General features: G+C 33.5%; 2 protein-coding genes across 10 annotated transcripts; one reads left to right on the top strand and one right to left on the bottom strand.

Moving 5' to 3' along the window:
• Positions 1-2,752: 2,752 nt before the first annotated feature.
• LOC133677604 (uncharacterized) lies at positions 2,753-6,874 on the top strand. Of its 9 annotated transcripts, XM_062099704.1 has the most exons (4): positions 2,755-3,303; positions 4,066-4,128; positions 4,508-4,770; positions 4,840-6,874. In XM_062099704.1, the coding sequence occupies exons 2-4, from the start codon at positions 4,081-4,083 to the stop codon at positions 6,209-6,211; spliced, it is 1,683 nt and encodes a 560-aa protein (XP_061955688.1). In that variant the 5' UTR covers positions 2,755-3,303; positions 4,066-4,080; the 3' UTR covers positions 6,212-6,874. The 9 variants fall into 9 exon arrangements, with proteins under 9 accessions (XP_061955684.1, XP_061955688.1, XP_061955679.1 ...); XM_062099695.1 differs by having other exon boundaries at positions 4,508-6,874; XM_062099696.1 differs by having other exon boundaries at positions 2,756-2,898; positions 4,508-6,874.
• A 150-nt stretch (positions 6,875-7,024) lies between these two features.
• On the bottom strand, positions 7,025-12,684 carry LOC133677606 (protein PIN-LIKES 6-like). Its single transcript, XM_062099705.1, has 11 exons — positions 12,144-12,684; positions 11,629-11,893; positions 11,432-11,511; positions 11,213-11,337; positions 10,858-10,979; positions 10,325-10,510; positions 9,775-9,849; positions 9,148-9,248; positions 8,320-8,372; positions 7,963-8,151; positions 7,025-7,577 (listed from the first exon to the last, which is right to left on the bottom strand). The coding sequence occupies exons 2-11, from the start codon at positions 11,857-11,859 to the stop codon at positions 7,456-7,458; spliced, it is 1,284 nt and encodes a 427-aa protein (XP_061955689.1). The 5' UTR covers positions 11,860-11,893; positions 12,144-12,684; the 3' UTR covers positions 7,025-7,455.
• Between the last annotated feature and the right edge of the window lie 6,279 nt (positions 12,685-18,963).

Genomic DNA, 18,963 nt, shown 5'->3' with positions numbered 1-18,963 from the left:
TACATTTAATGAAAATAATTGCATTTACTATTTTCCATCTTCTTAGGATACACTCACTGTGTGAAAGCTAGTTTAATGTTTGGTTTCTTTCTTTTTTAAGAAATCCTCCAAACCCCTTATATTTGAGATATTTAATTAATTTTATAGTTCCAACAATTTAATTCGCTAATAGATCATGCTTGATACTTGTATAACTGTAAAAGTTTTTTTTTTGATGTATTTGAGAACTCTTTGATAATTAAAAATATTATTTGAAAGAAAAAAAAAACAATCATAATTTAAAAGAAAAAATATCTTAAAATAAATGAAAAATTGAACCTCCTTTAAAGGATATTCCCTCTTCTTTTATACCCTCAACTATTTTGCTATAGAGAAATTGTTAAAATATCAGTAAAATATCTTTAACTCATCAGAAAAAAAATATCTTTAGTGTTAAAAGAGTATAGACTTAGCGCTTGGTTGAAGTTATAAATAATAGGTCTGACAGCTCACCAACCCACATATATCTGGGCTTAGTGCTTGGTTGAGCCCAGAGATAATGGGCATAACAACTTATTAAACTTATATATATTTAAACTCAATGCTTGGCTGAGCCTAGGAATAATAAATAATTATCCTTTCTTTGATCATTTATTTTAGGGCAAATTAAAACAAAAACAAAAAAATATTGATACATCACTCGTTTGATTGTTCATCCATTTTATTTTCAACAAATTTCTATTCATATTGCGTTTGATTTTGACATTAATTTTTTTTGTTTGATTTTATACTCATATTTTTAACCATTTTAAATTTTATTTTTGTCCATTAAAAATGGGTGTTATTACTAGAATGTCAAGCTCAAATCTCTCCCATTATATTTACCTTTATCAAAGTCGAGTTTTTAAATCAACTATTTTTAGTGTTGATTGGAAATATGGTAGTTTTTGTTTTTGAATGTGTTTTAAAAATAGATTTCACTTGTTTTGGTATCTATTCTTTTAATTGTTGTTTATTTTATCTGGTACTATTTTTAGTTTTTTTAAAATTTCATCCTTCTTTATTTTTTTTCTATTAAATTTTATCCTCACTATTTTTTATTGAATTGGTTGAAAAGTAAACTTTTTGATTGAATTCAAGATTAAGATTTCACGAATTGTGACTTTTAGAGATTACATCATGTTAACATGTTCACTAAATTTGCTTTGTTTTTTTTTTCTTTTTTCTAGAATGATTTTATCTTATTTTTTATCCTCGTTTGTTTTGTTTTGTGTTTTAATTCTATTGGGTTAGCCCTCAATTCTTTCTATTTCACCCTATCATTTTTTTAATCTATGAATAATCTATCAAATTACAAATATTTTTTAATTTTATGCCTTGTGATTTTTTAATCTTTCAAATATGGTTCACATTCTTTTAATTACAATTTATTTTGTTTGGGATCATTTTTATTTTTATTTCAAATTTCATCCTTTTTGGGTTTTTCTTTGTCAAATTTAATCCTTGTTCTTTTTGTTGCTGTTTTTTATTTTAGAATTTTTTTTATTAATATTTTTATGTGATTTTATCATTCAAAAGTAAATTTGTTGAGAGTATAGTTTCTCAATTGAATCAAGGTCTAGGATCTCACAAGTTATAAGTTTTAGAGATCAGACCATGTTTAGGACATTCGTCTGATTTTGCTTATTTTTTTTAGCATATTTTGATTTTCAATTTCATCTCCTGTGATTTGTTTTTAATCCTTTAAATTTGGTATTTATACTTTTAATTGTTATTTATTTTGTTTGGTATTATTTTTTTTTCAAATTTCATCATTCTTAGTTGTTTTTCTCTTAAATTTTCTCTTTATTTTTTATTGTTTTTTTTTTTGCAAGTTTTTTTTATTAATATTTTTCAATAATATCATTTTTTAAAATTAAATTAGTTGACAATTTAACTTCTTGATTGAACTCAGTTCCATGATTCAATGAATTGGAAGTTTGTAAGATTATATTAATTTACCTCGGTTTTTTTAGTTTTTTCTCTATTTTTTTAAGTTCATGTTCTTTTTTGAAGTTTTACTCTTTTTTTATGTTTTTTTATAGTTTTCCTTCTATTATGTTGACACTGGATTGTTCAGATAAACTCATATATGATTTTTTTTTTTTGCTTTTTATGTTAATTTATTTATTGTTATTACTATTTTTATATTATTTAAATTATTCCTTGAATTAATGATTCGATACTTGAATTTTTCTATCTTAGCACTTTTCTGACATCAATATTTATTTTCAGCACGCGGTGGTGTAGATAACGTATCTAGTAATAGTATATCTCCTATAAAAATGTGGAATGCTATTAGACTGCCACATGTAAAAATAGCTAAAGCACTAAACTGTTCATCCACTAAAAACAATTGACTAAATCAAATTTAATCAGCCTGGTTAATTTATAACCGGTCAAACCTCGAGTAAAACACAGTGTAATTTTTTTCCCAAAACAACTATTTTATTTTTTGTTAAAAACAAATTATTGAAACCATGTCGTTTTAAGCCGAGTTGCATGACCTGTGACCCCAATCTTACGTGTTATAACAGGAATTCCGTATCAATTCTTGAGAGACCAAGAATTAAAAAAAAATAAAAATGATTGGAAGTGGCACGTGAGTTTTATAGATAAGGAGAATACATCCTGAGTGCATTTTAATATTCAATTAAGTATTTGAAGTCTTATGTTTTTCAATCAAGTACCTTGCTTTGCCTCTATGATTTATAATCAATTTTTGGGTACTAAGTAGAAATTATAATTAGTAAAAGACTTCGTTAGCGTTGCTAGATAATCAGTGGAGAGCTGGTGATACTGGGAGTTCACATGTTCAACTCCTACCTTGGATAATGCAAAGGGCTTAGTTGTGTCGTAAAGACAGTTGTCAGTAGTCAGGTGAGGGCTAGTTTGGTTGCTCTTATCATCATCAATTTTTAGTCTTCACTTCTCTGTTTAAAGACAATCCCAACACCTTCATAGGTAGTTTTACTTGTAGTTGTTGCGGTGGTTGTCTTGTCCTTTCCTGTCGGGATTTCCCATCTTGCTTGCTTCTTCTATAAAAAAGAGTCCCTGTCTTTCTGTTCGGGGTCTTCTGGATATCTTCTTCTCTTTTTGCAGCTTTCTTTTTAGATCCATTTTTGCCACTACTTGCCCCCACCCACCCACATACATAATTGCTGTGCTGTGGCGCTGTTGGATTCTTCACTTTCTTATTTGAAGACGAAATTATTCTACTTTAGCTCTTGCAGTTGGGGTCGCTGCTGTCAAGTTCGATTTCTTTCCACTTTCTTGATTTCTGTGGTAATTTTCTTACAGTTTTTCTTCTTCTTTTTTTAAGCATTTCCCAGTCGTGTAGTGTTTTTTTCTCTCCAATTAATCTCGTAATTTCAGTTCGCATCCTTTATTTGTTTGCCTGTGAATTACTTACTACAGTACTGGTAATTGGAAATGAATCACTGTAAAAGAAAAAAGAAAAAAAAACAAGAAATCGCTGTTTGTGTCCCTTAGCTGGTAGCAGTTGTAATTCATTTGATTGAAATACAAGAAGCTCAATCTTTATGCAATCAAAACCCACCTTGCCCTAGCTATAGCTATAGTGTTTAGGGTACAATAATCAAGCTAAAATATCTTGAGTGGTGCATATGCAAAACCCCTTTTCTTTTCTTGTTCTTTTTTAATCTTGGCATGCTTGCTTTTGTAACTGATGAGAGAATTTGGGTTTTGCTTACTGGGTTTGGAGGCTATGTTTTCAATGAGTAACTACTTTTAAGATTTCTAATTCATATGCCCTCCCTGCTCTCAGGATTCAACTCATTGCATCTAGGGACTTGCTCCTTCTAATAGAGTTTCAGTTTAATTCAACAGATTTTTTTTTTTTTTATGAATGTTCAACAGATTTATACGAGTCTGTGAACAACTACTTCGCTAAACCTTTTCATATTATCCTGGTGGTGGTGGTTGTATTGTAGAGATTACTTAGCGGAAGTCAATTGAGGAAGTTTATTTTTTTTTCACTGTTATTATCCTAAGATAAAGGGTGCTTAGGGGTGGTGTTGTTGTCAGGGTTTTGAAGAATAGATGGTTTTCATTGGAGTCATCTGCATGCAAGCACTCAGCCACCTTTGGGTATTTCTTTTACATGACTATTTTATCAACAAGGCGACAATAATTTTCTTTTTTAAATTTAACGACATTATCTCGAGGAAAATGGTTGTGCATGGTTTTAGTTTCTTGTTCAAGGTGAATTTGTTATATTTGCTTTTGATCAACATTAGCATGGAGGGGCTAAGGTGGATGGTTGATTTGGTAATCGATTCACCTATTCTTATGTTGTGGTGCAAAGACTAGCTGATGTAGAACAAGCAGAGGGATTTGAAGGAAAACATAAAAAGTAAAATCAATTGCTTTTTCACTAACTTGCACATCGATCCTGCTTATCTCTCATGTTTTTCAATATTTTTTCTTCTCCCATGTTTTTCAATATTTTTTCTTCTCCTTGGTATAGTTTCAGATGGATAGGGATTCACAAGGAACTTTACATGATGTGCCCACATCCACTGTTCATTTCCATGTTAATGGTGGTTTCGTAGTTGGCCATTCTACCCTCCCAGCAGTATGTGCTCTGTGCCAAATAATTATATTACCTGATAATGATGATCTTGAGATTATCAGTATATGTGGGGACTGTAGATTTTTGTTGCTTGAAGATCTTGAGAGGCCCACTCGAGACTCTCATCGGAGGAGGCGTCACAGAGGAAGAAGAACCAGGTACAGCAGTGCTGAGTCGAGTGAAAACATTTTCCCACAACAATTTTCTCATGTGATTAATTTGGCTAGGCAAAACCAGTCCACTGTTCATGGGAATGAGGATCGCTCTTTAGATGTTGATAGTTCTGCTAGGTTGTTACAGCATACAAGCTCCCGCACGACTCCAAGTAGTTCTCGAAGATGGCAGCGTCTTTCTTCAGATTCTGAAAGTGAGGATTTTGGTAATGTGGATTCTCTTTATGGGGATAGTGAAATTAATTTCAGATCCAGTAGGTACCGGGTTTTCCATAGTGGGAGCGATGCCATTTCTTTTAGTGTGTATGGGGGGGACTCTGATGCTTCTGTGGACGGACATAGTGTCCTGGACCCAGAAATGTTTATTCAAGCAGATGAGGGAAGCAATTTTGACAGTGATACCGACATCGATCCAATGCATGCTGGTCTCTACCAATGGAACTCTGATGACCTGGAAGAGGAGGAAGAAGAAGAAGAGGATGGTGAATGGGAAGAGGCTGATATTGAGGAAGATACAATTGAATCTGTAGAAGCAGGAGCTCGACTTCGAAATCTGTTTGTTTCAAGTCCTAGTGAAGTTAATGGCCCTGTTAGTTGGCACAGGCAGTCCCATTCACCAGAATTTGAGGACCTGAATCGGTGGAGAACCAGGCAGAGTAGACAAGCACATAACCGTGACTTCTTTGCTAACTTGGAAGAATTGGAATTACCACAGCACATATGGAATTATGAGTTGGCAGATTATGCGACAGGCTTCGGGGATTTGCTTGAAGTTCTTACTCATTCTGACATTGGAAGGAGAGGAGCACCTCCTGCAGCTCTGTCTTTTGTGAATAATCTACCACTTGTGATCATCAATGAGGAACATGAGAGGCATGATGGTGTAGCTTGTGCAATCTGCAAGGATCTTTTGCCAATCGGCACAGAAGTTAACCAGCTTCCATGCCTTCACCTATATCACCCTTACTGTATATTGCCATGGCTTAGTGCACGAAATTCATGTCCTCTCTGCAGGTACGAATTTCCAACTGATGATAAAGACTATGAGGAGGGTAAGCAAAACTCTAGTACCAGAATGGGGATCCATGATGTTCAGCAACAGGAAGCTAGTGAGGACAGTTCCTCTGATGTCTCAGATGAACCTCTTGAACATGGTCAAACCGGAAGGGAACTCCTAGATGTGGGCCTGCCCTTAAGTACTTCTGGCAGAGAGGGCAGTAGAAGGAGATGGCTTCTGCTTGCTGCTGCTCCCCTTGTTAGCCTTTTGGGTATTGTCCTTGTGATGTGGTGGGACAATCCTCAAGGAAGGCGGGTAAATAGTCATGGCAACTTCCCTGAGCGAGGCTTGTATCAGATTCAAGTTTCTGGCCCTTCCCAACCCAACCAAAAGGTTAATGAGAGGAGAAGATGGTGGTTTTTTTCCTGAGGTTTGGTTGAACGAGGTCATGCTGATGGCTTTCCATGCCTAATTGAAGGTGTTTAGTAAGAGTGAGATTCATTTCCGCATTGATTGATTCTAAAGTGATGTGCATGCGATTCCGAAAGTCCGGTGATGATTTGATCTTTTTAGTTGATGCTTGGGACCATGCGATGCCATTCCATACATAATGGCTTGAATTTGTTGCTCCAAAATCCAAAACGAGGGCGTCACACAGCTACACTTGTTCGTGATTGGATCTCCTTTCCTCGTGTTCATTTCGTTTAGGGTTGGCGCAAGTGTTAGCATCGGGCAAGATTTTTCATGTTTTTTTGCTTATCAAAATTTTTATTTTCGTTTGGCGTGGCATCAACGAAGAAGGGGAGAAATCAACCTGAGCTGCTGAGCATCCTTTCTTTTCAAGAAAACCCGTGTCTTGTTCTGTGTCTCAAAAGTAGACTCTTTCTCGTGGTTCAAGGCATGCTGATATAAGTTTCTGCTTCACGAGTTAGGAGTGATTCAGTTTTACCTATTTTTGTACAAGGAGTCCAACCTTGAGTGAGAAAATGCGCCGTGTATTTTTGTTTTTTATTATTACATAAACTTTATATACCGTTTGTTTTTACACAAACTGTCTCTGTGCATTTTAAAATTACATTTAGTTCCAAATTATTTGTGTTTTCTCTTCTAGTAGTTTTGATGCGTGATGATATACAAAATATTCTCATGTCCAAATATAAGCTTTGAACAGATGCTCATCTTTTAACGTAGAAATTCATGGATGCTTGTAAAATGACTGTAACCTATAAATCTCAAGGAGGATATCCAAGCTTCAGTTGGCATAACTTGATTGCGAAACCAGTCTCATCGCCATACACTTCGATGTGGTTCTACATAACTGAATACTTACAGGAACGGAAATACAGAAAAAATTAACCAATGCGAGACATTAAGAACGATATGGCAGCTGATGGATGAAAAACAGAATTAAATTGAATTTAAATGAGTATTCCGGAGCTCCTTCCTGCAGATCTTATAAACATAGGCTATGCAAACAATAGCTGCTTCCACTGAGCTTGCAGCGCAATTGGTGCCAATGTCCACCGCCCTTCAAGAGGTCTCAGGCTTGAGTCTCACAAAAAGAAGAGTTGTTTCAAGTTTTTGGTCATCTACTTGGCTATTGACCTGAGTAGGCGGTAATATAAATTGCAACTGGAGATAGCTCCATGTCAGCAATGGCTTGATCGGCAGTTTCAGAAGAGTATGTTGAGATAAAGGACAATCCATCCAGCCATTGAGAAAATAGCAAAAATATGAACCCAGAATAGGACAGCTGCAGCTTCTCTTCCACATCCTCTTAGGTTGGCCACAGCACCTAGAGACAGGAAACTAATTAAGTAAAGAGACGCTACCCTCCAATCTCATCCCAACTATAATAACATTGATTTCTAATCCCTGCTTTCAAATGAATTACTTCGGCTGTTTGACATTTTAAGGAAGGAATCTTCCATATTTTCCCTTTGGCCAATTTCTAACTCGGTTAAATACATTCTTCGTATACCAGATCAGATAAAATATCAATTGCTTTTTCTTTTTCTTTTTTTCTCTTGCATATCATGACAGTTTCAAGAAGGCCATTTAAACACCATTCCAAATAATAAGATTGATCATGAAATGCTAATTTTCTGATTGCTTAAAAGTTTGCCTTCAGATTGAAAAGGCATATATGAAAGTTTCCTGGAAAGGAAAAGAAGATTTACCAGAAAGAACAGATGTAGGCATCGAATGCTGCAGAAGCAGAACAAACCGGAACATCTTATCACCAGCAGGAAGGAAGCCAAGCTTATCAGCCAACATAACAATGCCAAGTCCAGTAGGTGGCACCAAAACCAACCGACCAAAAATAATAGCAGCAGTTGTCCGAAACCCAAGTTTAGAACTTCCAGGTCCTGCAGTGAAACAAAGAGCTTTCACTTGAAATCCACTAAGCTGTTAGGCTGATAATCTAAATTTTCAACAAAACCATGAGGCCATTACTCTGAATAAGCCGTTACTCTGAATATAGTTTATAAGATGGCACAATATAGTAACAAGAAGATTGTTAGGAATTAACTCACCATCAACGAGATTGCCTCCTAGCGCCAACAAAATGCATGGAATCATGGCCTCCCTGAGAACCAGAACCAGAAGCATCAGCAAAACCAAGTAGATGCACTTTCATCATGCAATGAAAAGGTAACTTAGCAAGAATGAATCACTACTCATGTCTCAGCACCATAAATAAATTCTCCTTGATTACTTGAAGGGAAACCAAACATCATACATGTAAGTCAAGCTTCATTTTCAGAAGTTACAGAAGCAGATGGTTTTGGTTCTATTAAATTAGCAAGGATTGCAAGGTAACTCCACCCTGTTTGTGGAGTTCACATGTATTCAATACGCACATGATGTTCAGAACGAATTAGCATAACTAATTACACAAGCCTTACAGTTCCAAGAAGATTCAATTTGATGTTCATGCCAGTTAGAATAGCAAAAACTTGGTCATGTTCATCAGAAAAGTTGAGTATCAATGCTACTTTCCACTTCCTAATTCTTGTATTACTTCAAGTGATTTGACACACATGATAATTCAGATGTAGGCCTGCTGAGTGCGTAGGCAAATGTTTCAAGTCTCAGGTCTAACAAACCTCGCAAGAGCTTTCAGAATCTCACTGTTTACATGCTATGCAAGTTTCTAATTCCTTGAAACTATATTGATTCACTAACTCCATATATGAAATTAATTCATATTATAACAAGAATAGCTGTTCTTTCCTTTATTCTCCCTTTCTATAGTCTGGTGCACACAGGCAACAAAATTGACATGTTCCAATTTGCTTGCAATCAGAAAAACGACCAACCACAAATAACAAGAAATGATTTGGTGTAAGAGGCAAGCATACCCAAGAATATTGCAGCTGTCAGTGAAAAAGAAAAGGGGAGAATCAGTTGTAAAGATCAATTGCTTCAAGAACGGTACTGCACCAAGGAACATAGCTAGGATCTGCAGAAAACATGTACATATGAAAAGGAAAGTTAAAAGAGGAGAATAATAAAAAAATTATTCTCTCCGTTGCTTCCTTTTCTCCTTCTTTTAATATAATGCACTCTGCTGGAAATAAGGGGTAAAGCCAAGGCTTTTGACAAGAACCAACTTTACTAAGCCAGCTCACAATGCCAATTAGTTAAAAAGTGGAGCTTAGAACTTTGGCCCATTAAAGGATGGTGAATTATAAAGGTGATCGTATGCTTCATCTTTAGGCCTATCATAGTGCCAACAAGTGGAAGAAAAATGATATTAGCTCAACCATGTTCAGGGTTATTTCCTATTCAGGCCATATAAGATGCACCAACACAACATTCCATGAAACCATGTGCCAGCTCCACTTGTAAACAGCATTCTTACAACCAGGCAACAGATTTTGCAATTCTAATAGGTAACAAGAATCTCATATTGCAGTTTCATGGAATCACTTACGAGTTTGCCAAAAACATACCAAAAAAAAAGGTCAGGAAAAAGATGAACTTACCGAAGCAATGATAGGGGGCTGAAGAATTTGCTTGAGCTTCAACTTGTCATAGAGAAAGACAAGAACATGTTTGATCTGCAACACCAAGAGATAAAGAAACTCAAGTCCATGCAGATAAAATATTGATATGATACAACACCAGCATCAGGTTAAATAGGAAAAAAATCGTTTTTATGTGCTTTTTTTCAAAAGTTTATGGTGTTGGGTCAGAGCTTAGAGAAAGCTCTAACAAATAGCAAGAGCACTGATCACCATTATTGAGAAAAGTGGTAAGTTAGTCTTAAAACCACTTTAAAAATCAGTGAGAATCTCTCTTAAATACCAAGAACAATAAGTTTCAATGTCATTAGTTGTGAAATTCATCTTAGAACCATTTCCTTGCTAAAAATATAGAAATTTAAGAGCAGATTGCAATCAATTGACACCAAATAGTAGATACCATTGGTACAGAATGTCAAGTTATACATCCATAAGATAAGCATGATCTGGAAGTTTGATTGCCAACTGTTTATCAAATAAGTATAACATGCAAACATAACTTAGTTCATACCTTCCCTCTCTTTGGAGCATCTGGTTCTGCCGGTGCCTCCTCCTGGGCAAGCAATGGGACTTGCTCCATGGGAGCATCTTTGGCTGGCTTCTTGATGGGAAGATTCGGTTCATCAATATCAAAGGTACCTTCGGGTGGAGGTGCCAACATGTTAAATACATATGTGTATAGAATGATTGCACCAACCTGGCATGCATCAACCAGAGCTTAACCAGTCAATTTCTTGAGGATATATATATATATATAAAGACAGGTTTTAACAGTAAAAAAATTATTTCCTTAATTTTTAGCTTCCAGCTTGTTGGGTGAGGTAGTGAAAGGAGAGTAAGCAATCACAGAGTGTTAAGAGTTAGTAGTGAGAGACCCCAAACTTATTTCAGCAAGAAAACTGTATTTATCACGAAGGATACCAAACATCTAAGGGGAAGAAGTATGCAAGGTAATTTATTAACAACCAAAGTATGACATGGTTTTGCAACTCTGATCCTAACATACAAGCAATAGCAAAAGACTAACAGATGATTGCGACTTACCCACTGGCCAAACGAGATGTAGGCAGTCCCATCTGTGCTACATTTTTCCGAGTCACCAAAAGGGTTGGATGTATCTCTACATAAAGCTGCAATCAAGACAAGTGGCACATTCCCAATATTCCCTGCACGTTATAAACAAAGGTTTGAAAAGAGTGAACACCAGCACATTTGAAGCACTAATATGCAGAGACTGCAGTTTATGTACTTAGAAATTAAAAAATGCAGAGATTTTCAAAATTACTGCATAATATACACACTTCTTTTTGAAACTTGCATATGCATTTCACTGCCCAAGTAGCAGACAAATTAATGAGCACACACTCAAAATTAAAATTTCAAAAAGGAAGTGGCTCACCAATTCCGATTTGTACAATTGAAAACTTGAAGAATGGGTAAGGTGGCCGGACAATGGATGCAACAATAAAACCTATTAGCGAGCCACAGATGGAGCTAAGAAGAACATTCACGGGAATAAACCACCTGCAATCAAACAGACAGCAGCTAAATTAACAACAAACCCTATTACAATTTCGCAGATGTAGTAAATTGAAAAGGAAAGACAGGGAATAATTACCACTCCAACATTTTCTGTAAAGTGACAGCTTGTCCAAGTTGAGAGAATATCAAACAAGGAAGCAAAAGTGAAAACACCAACTGCACATATAACAAGAAAACATGGTTGTTTAAAATAGCCGATTAGTACTGTATTATTACTAAAGCAGCAATGAAAAAAATAAAAATAAAATAAGGTTGGAGTTGGTTTAAATTTACCCCATTTAAGAGTTTCCTTCCACTTGCAGGCAAGATGTTAACATACTTGGAGGCCATGAGAAATCCCAAGAAGCACATGGTAAAAACTTTGGCAATGGGCAGAACAGCAATTTTGATGGTGCCCAAGAGAGTCTGTCCTCCTCCCACCTGATTTGCTCCCATGGTGTCCACAGCTAATAAAAATCTCTCCATGGTCTTTTCTGTGATCCCTTGGCCGATCGCTACGCTCATTCACCAAGTCTGCTCTGCTCAGACAATCATTTACCTATACCGGCCGAGAGAGAAAACACTATATTAAAATCCATTTCAACCAAATACCAAACACACTCGTCTAATGAATCCTCTCCCTATACTATTGGAGTAAAAAATTTATGCATGTAGGTAATAATCGACCCAGCCCAGCCCGATCGAATCTAATCCAACATATTATTATCATCATCATCTGAATAAATTTCTTGAAAAAACAGAGAAGAATGATATTCTTGAGAGGGAGGCGGGAGAGAGAAAAGGCATACCAATTAAAAAAAATGACGAGGGAAAAAAAGAGAGACGGCGTGTCTCCTTCCTCGGTGCAGGTTCTCTTCCCTTGGGTTGGTAGAAGAGGACAGAGAAGAACAATAAATTGGAAAAAAAAAATGAGAGACAGGGTGATATGAATGTTCCTGTAGATTGGTGATGCCACAATAGGGTTCCAGACAGATAAATCTAACGTTGTATCAATCAAAGGAAGTGAATTCTTGTACTCTTCTTCCTCCTCCTCGTCCTCCTCTTCTGTAAATTAAATGAATTTTATCATACAAAGAGAAGATGAGAGGGGGGGTTAGTGTGGAGAGATGAAGGACGAAAAGAAGGCTTGGAAGAAGAAGCAATCTGTTTTGGTGTCGAGGAGGAGAGAATGGAGGAGAGACTGTTAGGCTGTTAGCTGTTGATAAAAATAAAATAAAAAAGAGCAAATAAAAGCTTATAAAAAAAAAAAATTATTGATGAATGCCAGGGCGAAGGCATAGACTGACTGTTGAGTGCTGAATTCCGTTTCTTTTCTTTTTGGTCTTGTAACGGTGGGGAGGTCGGCCACTCACGCTGTTAAAAAGAGAGATGGGATACGTGGTGGATTAATTTTGATGAGAATAACTCGGAAACGGACGCCTCTCTCTCTCTCTCTCTCGTAAATAGATGGGACACGTCCACAATATCACTGAATTATCTTGTAGTAAATATAGAAAATAATTATATTTAATTTCTCAGAGTTTAGCATTCCCTCCTTGTCTGTCAACATCTATCGAAGGTTAATAACTTAATATTCAGGTCGCATGTAGTCGTGGTGTGAAAAATACATGTCCTTACGTGTCAAATAATTTAGTTTCCTACGTAGAAAGGATACAATTTGTGCGGCCCTTCTACCCTCTTTCCTACCGCTTTTCTTCTTCTTTGTCTCTGTATTTCACGGATACCATTTGCTTGTACACTTTTTTTAATTCCTTTTCTGCCCTCTTTCCTCCCGCTTTTCTTCTTTTTTTGTCTCTGTATTTCACGGATACCATTTGCTTGTACACTTTTTTTAATTCCTTTTCTGCCCTCTTTCCTCCCGCTTTTCTTCTTTTTTTGTCTCTGTATTTCACGGATACCATTTGCTTGTACACTTTTTTTAATTCCTTTTCTGCCCTCTTTCCTCCCGCTTTTCTTCTTTTTTTGTCTCTGTATTTCACGGATACCATTTGCTTGTACACTTTTTTTAATTCCTTTTCTGCCCCTGCTCTCGCAGAGGAGACATCAAATAGGTCTCAAACTATATTCGCCCTTGATATTTTTTTATTTTTTTAAAAAATAATATATATCTGGCGGGATAAGCAGCCATGTTTACCTTGGGCAGTTACTCGATTTTTAATAATAAATCTTCAAAACCAGTCCTTTTCTTCGGACAATTTTCTTTGAAAATATTAAATCAGTTAAAAGGCACTGTGCATGTGCGGGGTGACGTACGATCAGGGGGATAAAGACACAGCGTGAGAGAGAAGGAAAGATACAGCTACCCTTCCCTCCCACCCACCGATCAACCCCCTCGATGTTATTTCTTCGGCCCCACCTTTTTTTTTTTTTTTGAGGTTGCCAGTTTGTTATTATTATTCTTTTATTTAAAAAAATATATTATTTTTATGCTTTAGCCTCTTTTAAATAGTTCTTCACCCGGGAAGTATTACACTGACTTTTTTTCAAGTGTGTTTTTAATGATTTTAATGCATTCGTTGTAAAAAAATTGTTTTAATTAAAAAATATTTTTTAAAAAATACATCTTATTATTAAACACGCAATTATTACATGTAGTAGTCTAATTGAACTAAACAATTTAAAGGTCAGCATGGAAGATGGATGCGTGATGGAGGGTTTTTCTTGCATGTGGCACAATAATTCAGCATTTAATTATTATTTAAAAAAAGGTATTTAAGATAATTGACGTGTGAGGGACCATATAATTATTGGTAAATCCAAGGGGCGCTTGTCCTAATAACACCTAGTGAAATATTAATGTTTATATATATTATACTGTATGAGTATATTTGAATAGATAAAGTATAGAACTGGTTTATTACTAAATTTTCTATTAAATAATTCCTACTATTTTATTAGCTTCTCTGTAATTACCATTTATTTTTCTATTTATGATTTTTTTAATTTAAGGTATATGACTAAAGATGAAGAAATAAGTCTGAAAAAATCTCAATCCACCCATTCAACCTTAAAAAAAAAAAAAAAAACCTGTATGTAGTTGTTGTCCTTACCCTGTTTATTTGGAGCTTTTTTTAGCACTCTAAAAAATAAATAAAATAACATAATATATAAAATATTTAAAAAATTAGTACGGTTTAGAGAGTCATGAATGACATCTACGACTCACGAGCCGCAAATGTCATATGCGACACTCTTTAAAGTTAAAAATAGACCACCATAATTTACAATAAAGATAAAGAAAATAGAAGAGAGAGAGGGGGGTGGAAAAAAAAGAAAAAAAAAATCCTATAGACACTAAAAATTTGATATCGGTACCATAGGTACCATTGAAAAGATATTGACGAGACGAATCCAACAACATTGAAGAATGTCATGAGCGGTGACTGGAGTGGGTTACATGAGCCGTCCAACTATGCAGAGATTTGTTTACTCTTGGATGGCTCGTGTGACATACTTCGATCACCATTGATGATTTTATTTGATATTGTTAATTTTTTTTTGTCGAAATTTTTTTATCAATATCTGTAATATATTTATAGAAGTTTAGATGTCTCTATATAGTTTTATTTTTGTTTCTTTATTTTTTATCCCTTCTTCTTATAACTTGTGAAGAGGAAGGAGAAAGAAAGAAAAAATCACGGATACACACCAGAAGATCACATGGTACAAGAATACTCATTTATTATTTTTTATTTTTTTATTTTTTTTTTGTTGATTATTGTGATCCCGGCCTGGGATAATGAATAAAAAAAATCATTGAATCGAAAGGAGGCTTGGATTTAATCACTTTCCATGGGACCACCGCAATCTAAACAATGTCCTTTCCCTCCCTTTAAAGCAAGTCTTCGTTAGAGCCATCCAAGCTAAAAAACCCTTGCTTTCTACCACATCCAGAGATCTGGATATCTTTGATTACGCGGTGTAGGGTATTTTTTTAAATTTAGCAATTTTCAATTAAAATAATATTTTTTAAAATTTTTAAATTAATATATTAAAATTATAAAAACAATTTGAAAAAAACATTATTTTAATATTTTTTCATATAAAAAACATCTTAGAAAAATATTTTAGAAAACAGTTCAGGTCGTAAAAAATAAAAACAAATATCACCCAAAACAAAACTTTGATTTCCAAAGAAAATTTGTCTGCATCCATTACTCCAGATAAAAAATCAAAAAATCAAGAAAATTAGAAATAAAATAATTAAAAAAACTAAACCGTGAAAAAAACCGATTAAACTATATATATATAAAGTTCGGTTTGAACCGATTTTGGTTTTTTAAAAAAAAATTGATTTGCTTACTTAAAAAAAAAACCGAACCAAACCGAAAATAATTGCCCCTATTACTCCCTCACCTAACAGGTTTCGAGTTTTAACAACACCTTTATATACCATCATCAAAAGGAAGGAAGATCTAACCATTCACGTGATCATATGGTGGGTATTGTATGGTAGTGGTCTAGGACCTGGCTTGCACATGGAAGTCATTACAGCTAGCATATGATTTTTTTTCTTCTCTTTAGACAAGTTTTAACAACCCAAGGTGTGTTTGTTCTTCAATCTATTTTTAAAAATGTTTTTTAATTTAAAAAACATCATATTGATTTTAATACGATAATATTAAAAAATTCCAAACAAATATCATTTTAATACTTTTCAATTAAAAATCACCTTCCACCATATTCTCTAACACATACTTAGGCTGTGTTTGTTTTCTGGAAAGTGGTTTCCGAGAAACCACTTTCCAAACTTTCATGTGTTTATTTGTCATTGGAAAAGTTGGTCAACGGAAAACACTTTCCAGTCAAAGGAAAATTTGACTTGGTTTTCAGGAAAGTGTTTTCCTGAAAAATTTGGACGGAAAACACTTTTCGGAAGTTGTGAAAAATTTAGAAATGTCATTATTTGCTGATTATATCAAATTTGATCCTCAAACTTTTGATTGCTATATATAATTTGTTTTGAATATTTATTTTTCAATTTCTTCTCTTAAAATTTAATTTTTATATTAATTTTGGTCCTTATTTTTATAATTGCTATTTGTTTTTTCCTTATCATTTTTTTATTGAAATTTTTTATCTATCAAATTTGATCCTCATTCTTTTGATTTTTACTTATTTTATTTGAAATAATTTATGAAATGTTTATTATTATTATTTTAATTTCTTCACCTTTTATTTTTTTTAATTTTTTAGATTTGATCTCTATTATTTTGATTATTATTTATTTTATTTGAGATAATTTATGAAATTATTATTTTTTTCAATTTCATTCTCATTCAACTTTTTAATTTGTAAGATTTATTCCTCATTATTTTAATAAACTTGAAAAAATAAAACATTAATAAGTTATTTTCCAGCTCATTTTCCATAACATAACCATACACTGGAAAGTGTTTTCCAACTTATTTTCCATTACACTACCAAACATCGGAAAATACTTTCCCGGAATTCACTTCCCTGGAATTCACTTTCCCATAAATTCACTTTCTAAAAGAAAACTACTTTCCTGCAAACAAACAGGGTCTTAGAAGTATTAAGGGTAGCAAGCATGAGGACTTGGAGGCGTGTTGAACAGTCTCTTTTGGGAATGCTTAAATATCTAATTATCTCATGTTTGGCCAAAACCCAATTTAACCTGAGCCATGTTATTTTTTTTTCTCTTTGATCTTATGTTCTCTTAAATCCATTAAGTTGACACAATCATATAAATGTGATTCTTGCATTATTGAATTTGAAACTTAATTTAAATTAAGAGTTGAGTTTTGAGTGCTCGAGATTAATACGTTATACCAGGTTTAATAATATTATAAAAAAAAAGTTATGGGGTGGATGTAACGCCCTAACTATATGTAAAGGAGCCTCTTGTAAATTTCTAGTCTAATCTGACGGTTGGATTGAGCGTTATGTTTAATAGCGCTAAATTAGCTAGTAAGTAATTTTTACACAAGAAAAATTCAAATTTTCTTGTTTAACCCTTTTATAAAATATATACATTAATCCTTAAAGCCCTGTTGTTATTTGAATATTGATCCCTCTTGATCTTACTTATTTATTTTGTCTTTATAAATTTTATTTTCTAACAATTTAGTATTATATTCACTTTTCATTTTATTAATTTCATTAATGTAATTTAATCTATTTTACTATCAATTAAATTTTTTATATTTTAAAAACCTAAAAAAATTATAACCAAGTGTTTGTATTGGATGCGGTTTTGTTATAAAAAAAAATATCTATCTAGTAAAATATTCACCCTAATGCTAGTAAAATATAAGGGGAATATTGAATACCTGTATGTCATAGTATCAAGTTTCCTGGCCACATGCATCTATCGGAGAATTAAAAATATCTATCTGACCAGTGGTAAGAGCTTGGGACCAGGAGATTTGCTTCCTCTGTGGTCTTAGGTTTGAGCTCTGTGGTTACTTATATGATGGCCACTGGAGGCTTACATGGTCGTTAACTTCAAGGCCCGTGGGATTAGTCGAGGTGCGCGTAAGCTGGCCCGGACACCCACGTTAAACTAAAAAAAAATATCTATCTGACGTATGGTGACAGAATTTCTTGCTTGCGTTGTCGGGAAAGGCATGTTTCTGCTTCATGGAACTTGGCTAATATATATGTTGTATGCTTAAAACCATTTAAAAATAAAATTTAATCTTTGAAATAATATGAATTATACCGCGTGTTTTAATAATATGATAAATAATATTTTTTTAAAGTATTTTTTAATCGAGAATGCATTAAAATAATATTTTTTTATATTAACCTTTTAAAATTATAAAAAAATATTTAAAATAATTAATTTAATGTTTTTTGAAATAAAAAGCAATTTCTAAATGGAGGATTTTCTCAAAACTTCTACTAAAAAAAAAATCCTTAAAGCGGACAGTACGGTCTACCACGGGCATGGTGTCAGGTCAGCTAGCAGTTTTTGTAAAGTGAAAAAGGGTAAAAATATTATAATGGTCATGGAACTCTGCTCTAGGTTGATCTTCCTCTCCGCTAACTACAATTTAATAATATATACTTAATTCCCGAGGCTTCATTATTAGTGCCGTTTCGGTATTGTTCTTCTTTTAAACGTAGAAAAAAACTATATGTTCAGCTAAATAATCTTTTTTTCTATTAGATTTTATATGTATTTATGTTTGGTTTTGTACGAACGTAGAATAATTTATTTTTTATTTTTTCTACTTATAAAAATTCATCCTATTTTTTATTAAACACATATTTTTTTTAAATTATAATTAAAAATATTTTTTAAAATCTATTTTTTTTAAAGGACACCCATAAACACTATATTTAACGGTATTGTTGTGCATAACACTGTATATAACCACTATATATAACCGTAGAGAAAAAGTATTTGTTCAGCTAAATAATTGTTTTCCCTACTAGATTTTATATGTAATTATGTTTAGTTTTATACTAGCTAGAATAAGTTACTTATAAAATCTCACAGTAATTCTTACCAAACACATAATTTATTTTAAAAAATAACTACTAAAAATATTTTTTAGAATTGTTTTTTAAACAGTAACCGTAAAAACTATCTATAATAATATTGTTATGCAGAGTATTTTTTAAAAATATTTTTCGCTT

Source organism: Populus nigra, chromosome 17 (assembly GCF_951802175.1).
Source record: "Populus nigra chromosome 17, ddPopNigr1.1, whole genome shotgun sequence".
NCBI lineage: Eukaryota > Viridiplantae > Streptophyta > Magnoliopsida > Malpighiales > Salicaceae > Populus > Populus nigra.
Note: the sequence above shows the minus strand (reverse complement) of the source record. Positions and strands in the feature narration are given on the sequence as shown.

What these genes read in the sequence shown, in the direction of transcription:
- LOC133677606 (XM_062099705.1), bottom strand. Translation starts at nt 11,859, where the DNA reads ATGAGCGTAGCGATCGGCCAAGGGATCACAGAAAAGACCATGGAGAGA. An exon ending in ACATCTCGTTTGGCCAGTGG is followed by an intron (nt 10,511 to 10,857) that starts GTAAGTCGCAAT and finishes GATGCATGCCAG; the next exon opens with GTTGGTGCAATCATTCTATA. An exon ending in AGCCCCCTATCATTGCTTCG is followed by an intron (nt 9,249 to 9,774) that starts GTAAGTTCATCT and finishes TGTTTTCTGCAG; the next exon opens with ATCCTAGCTATGTTCCTTGG.
- LOC133677604 (XM_062099695.1), top strand. Translation starts at nt 4,081, where the DNA reads ATGGTTTTCATTGGAGTCATCTGCATGCAAGCACTCAGCCACCTTTGG. An exon ending in AAGCACTCAGCCACCTTTGG is followed by an intron (nt 4,129 to 4,507) that starts GTATTTCTTTTA and finishes TCCTTGGTATAG; the next exon opens with TTTCAGATGGATAGGGATTC.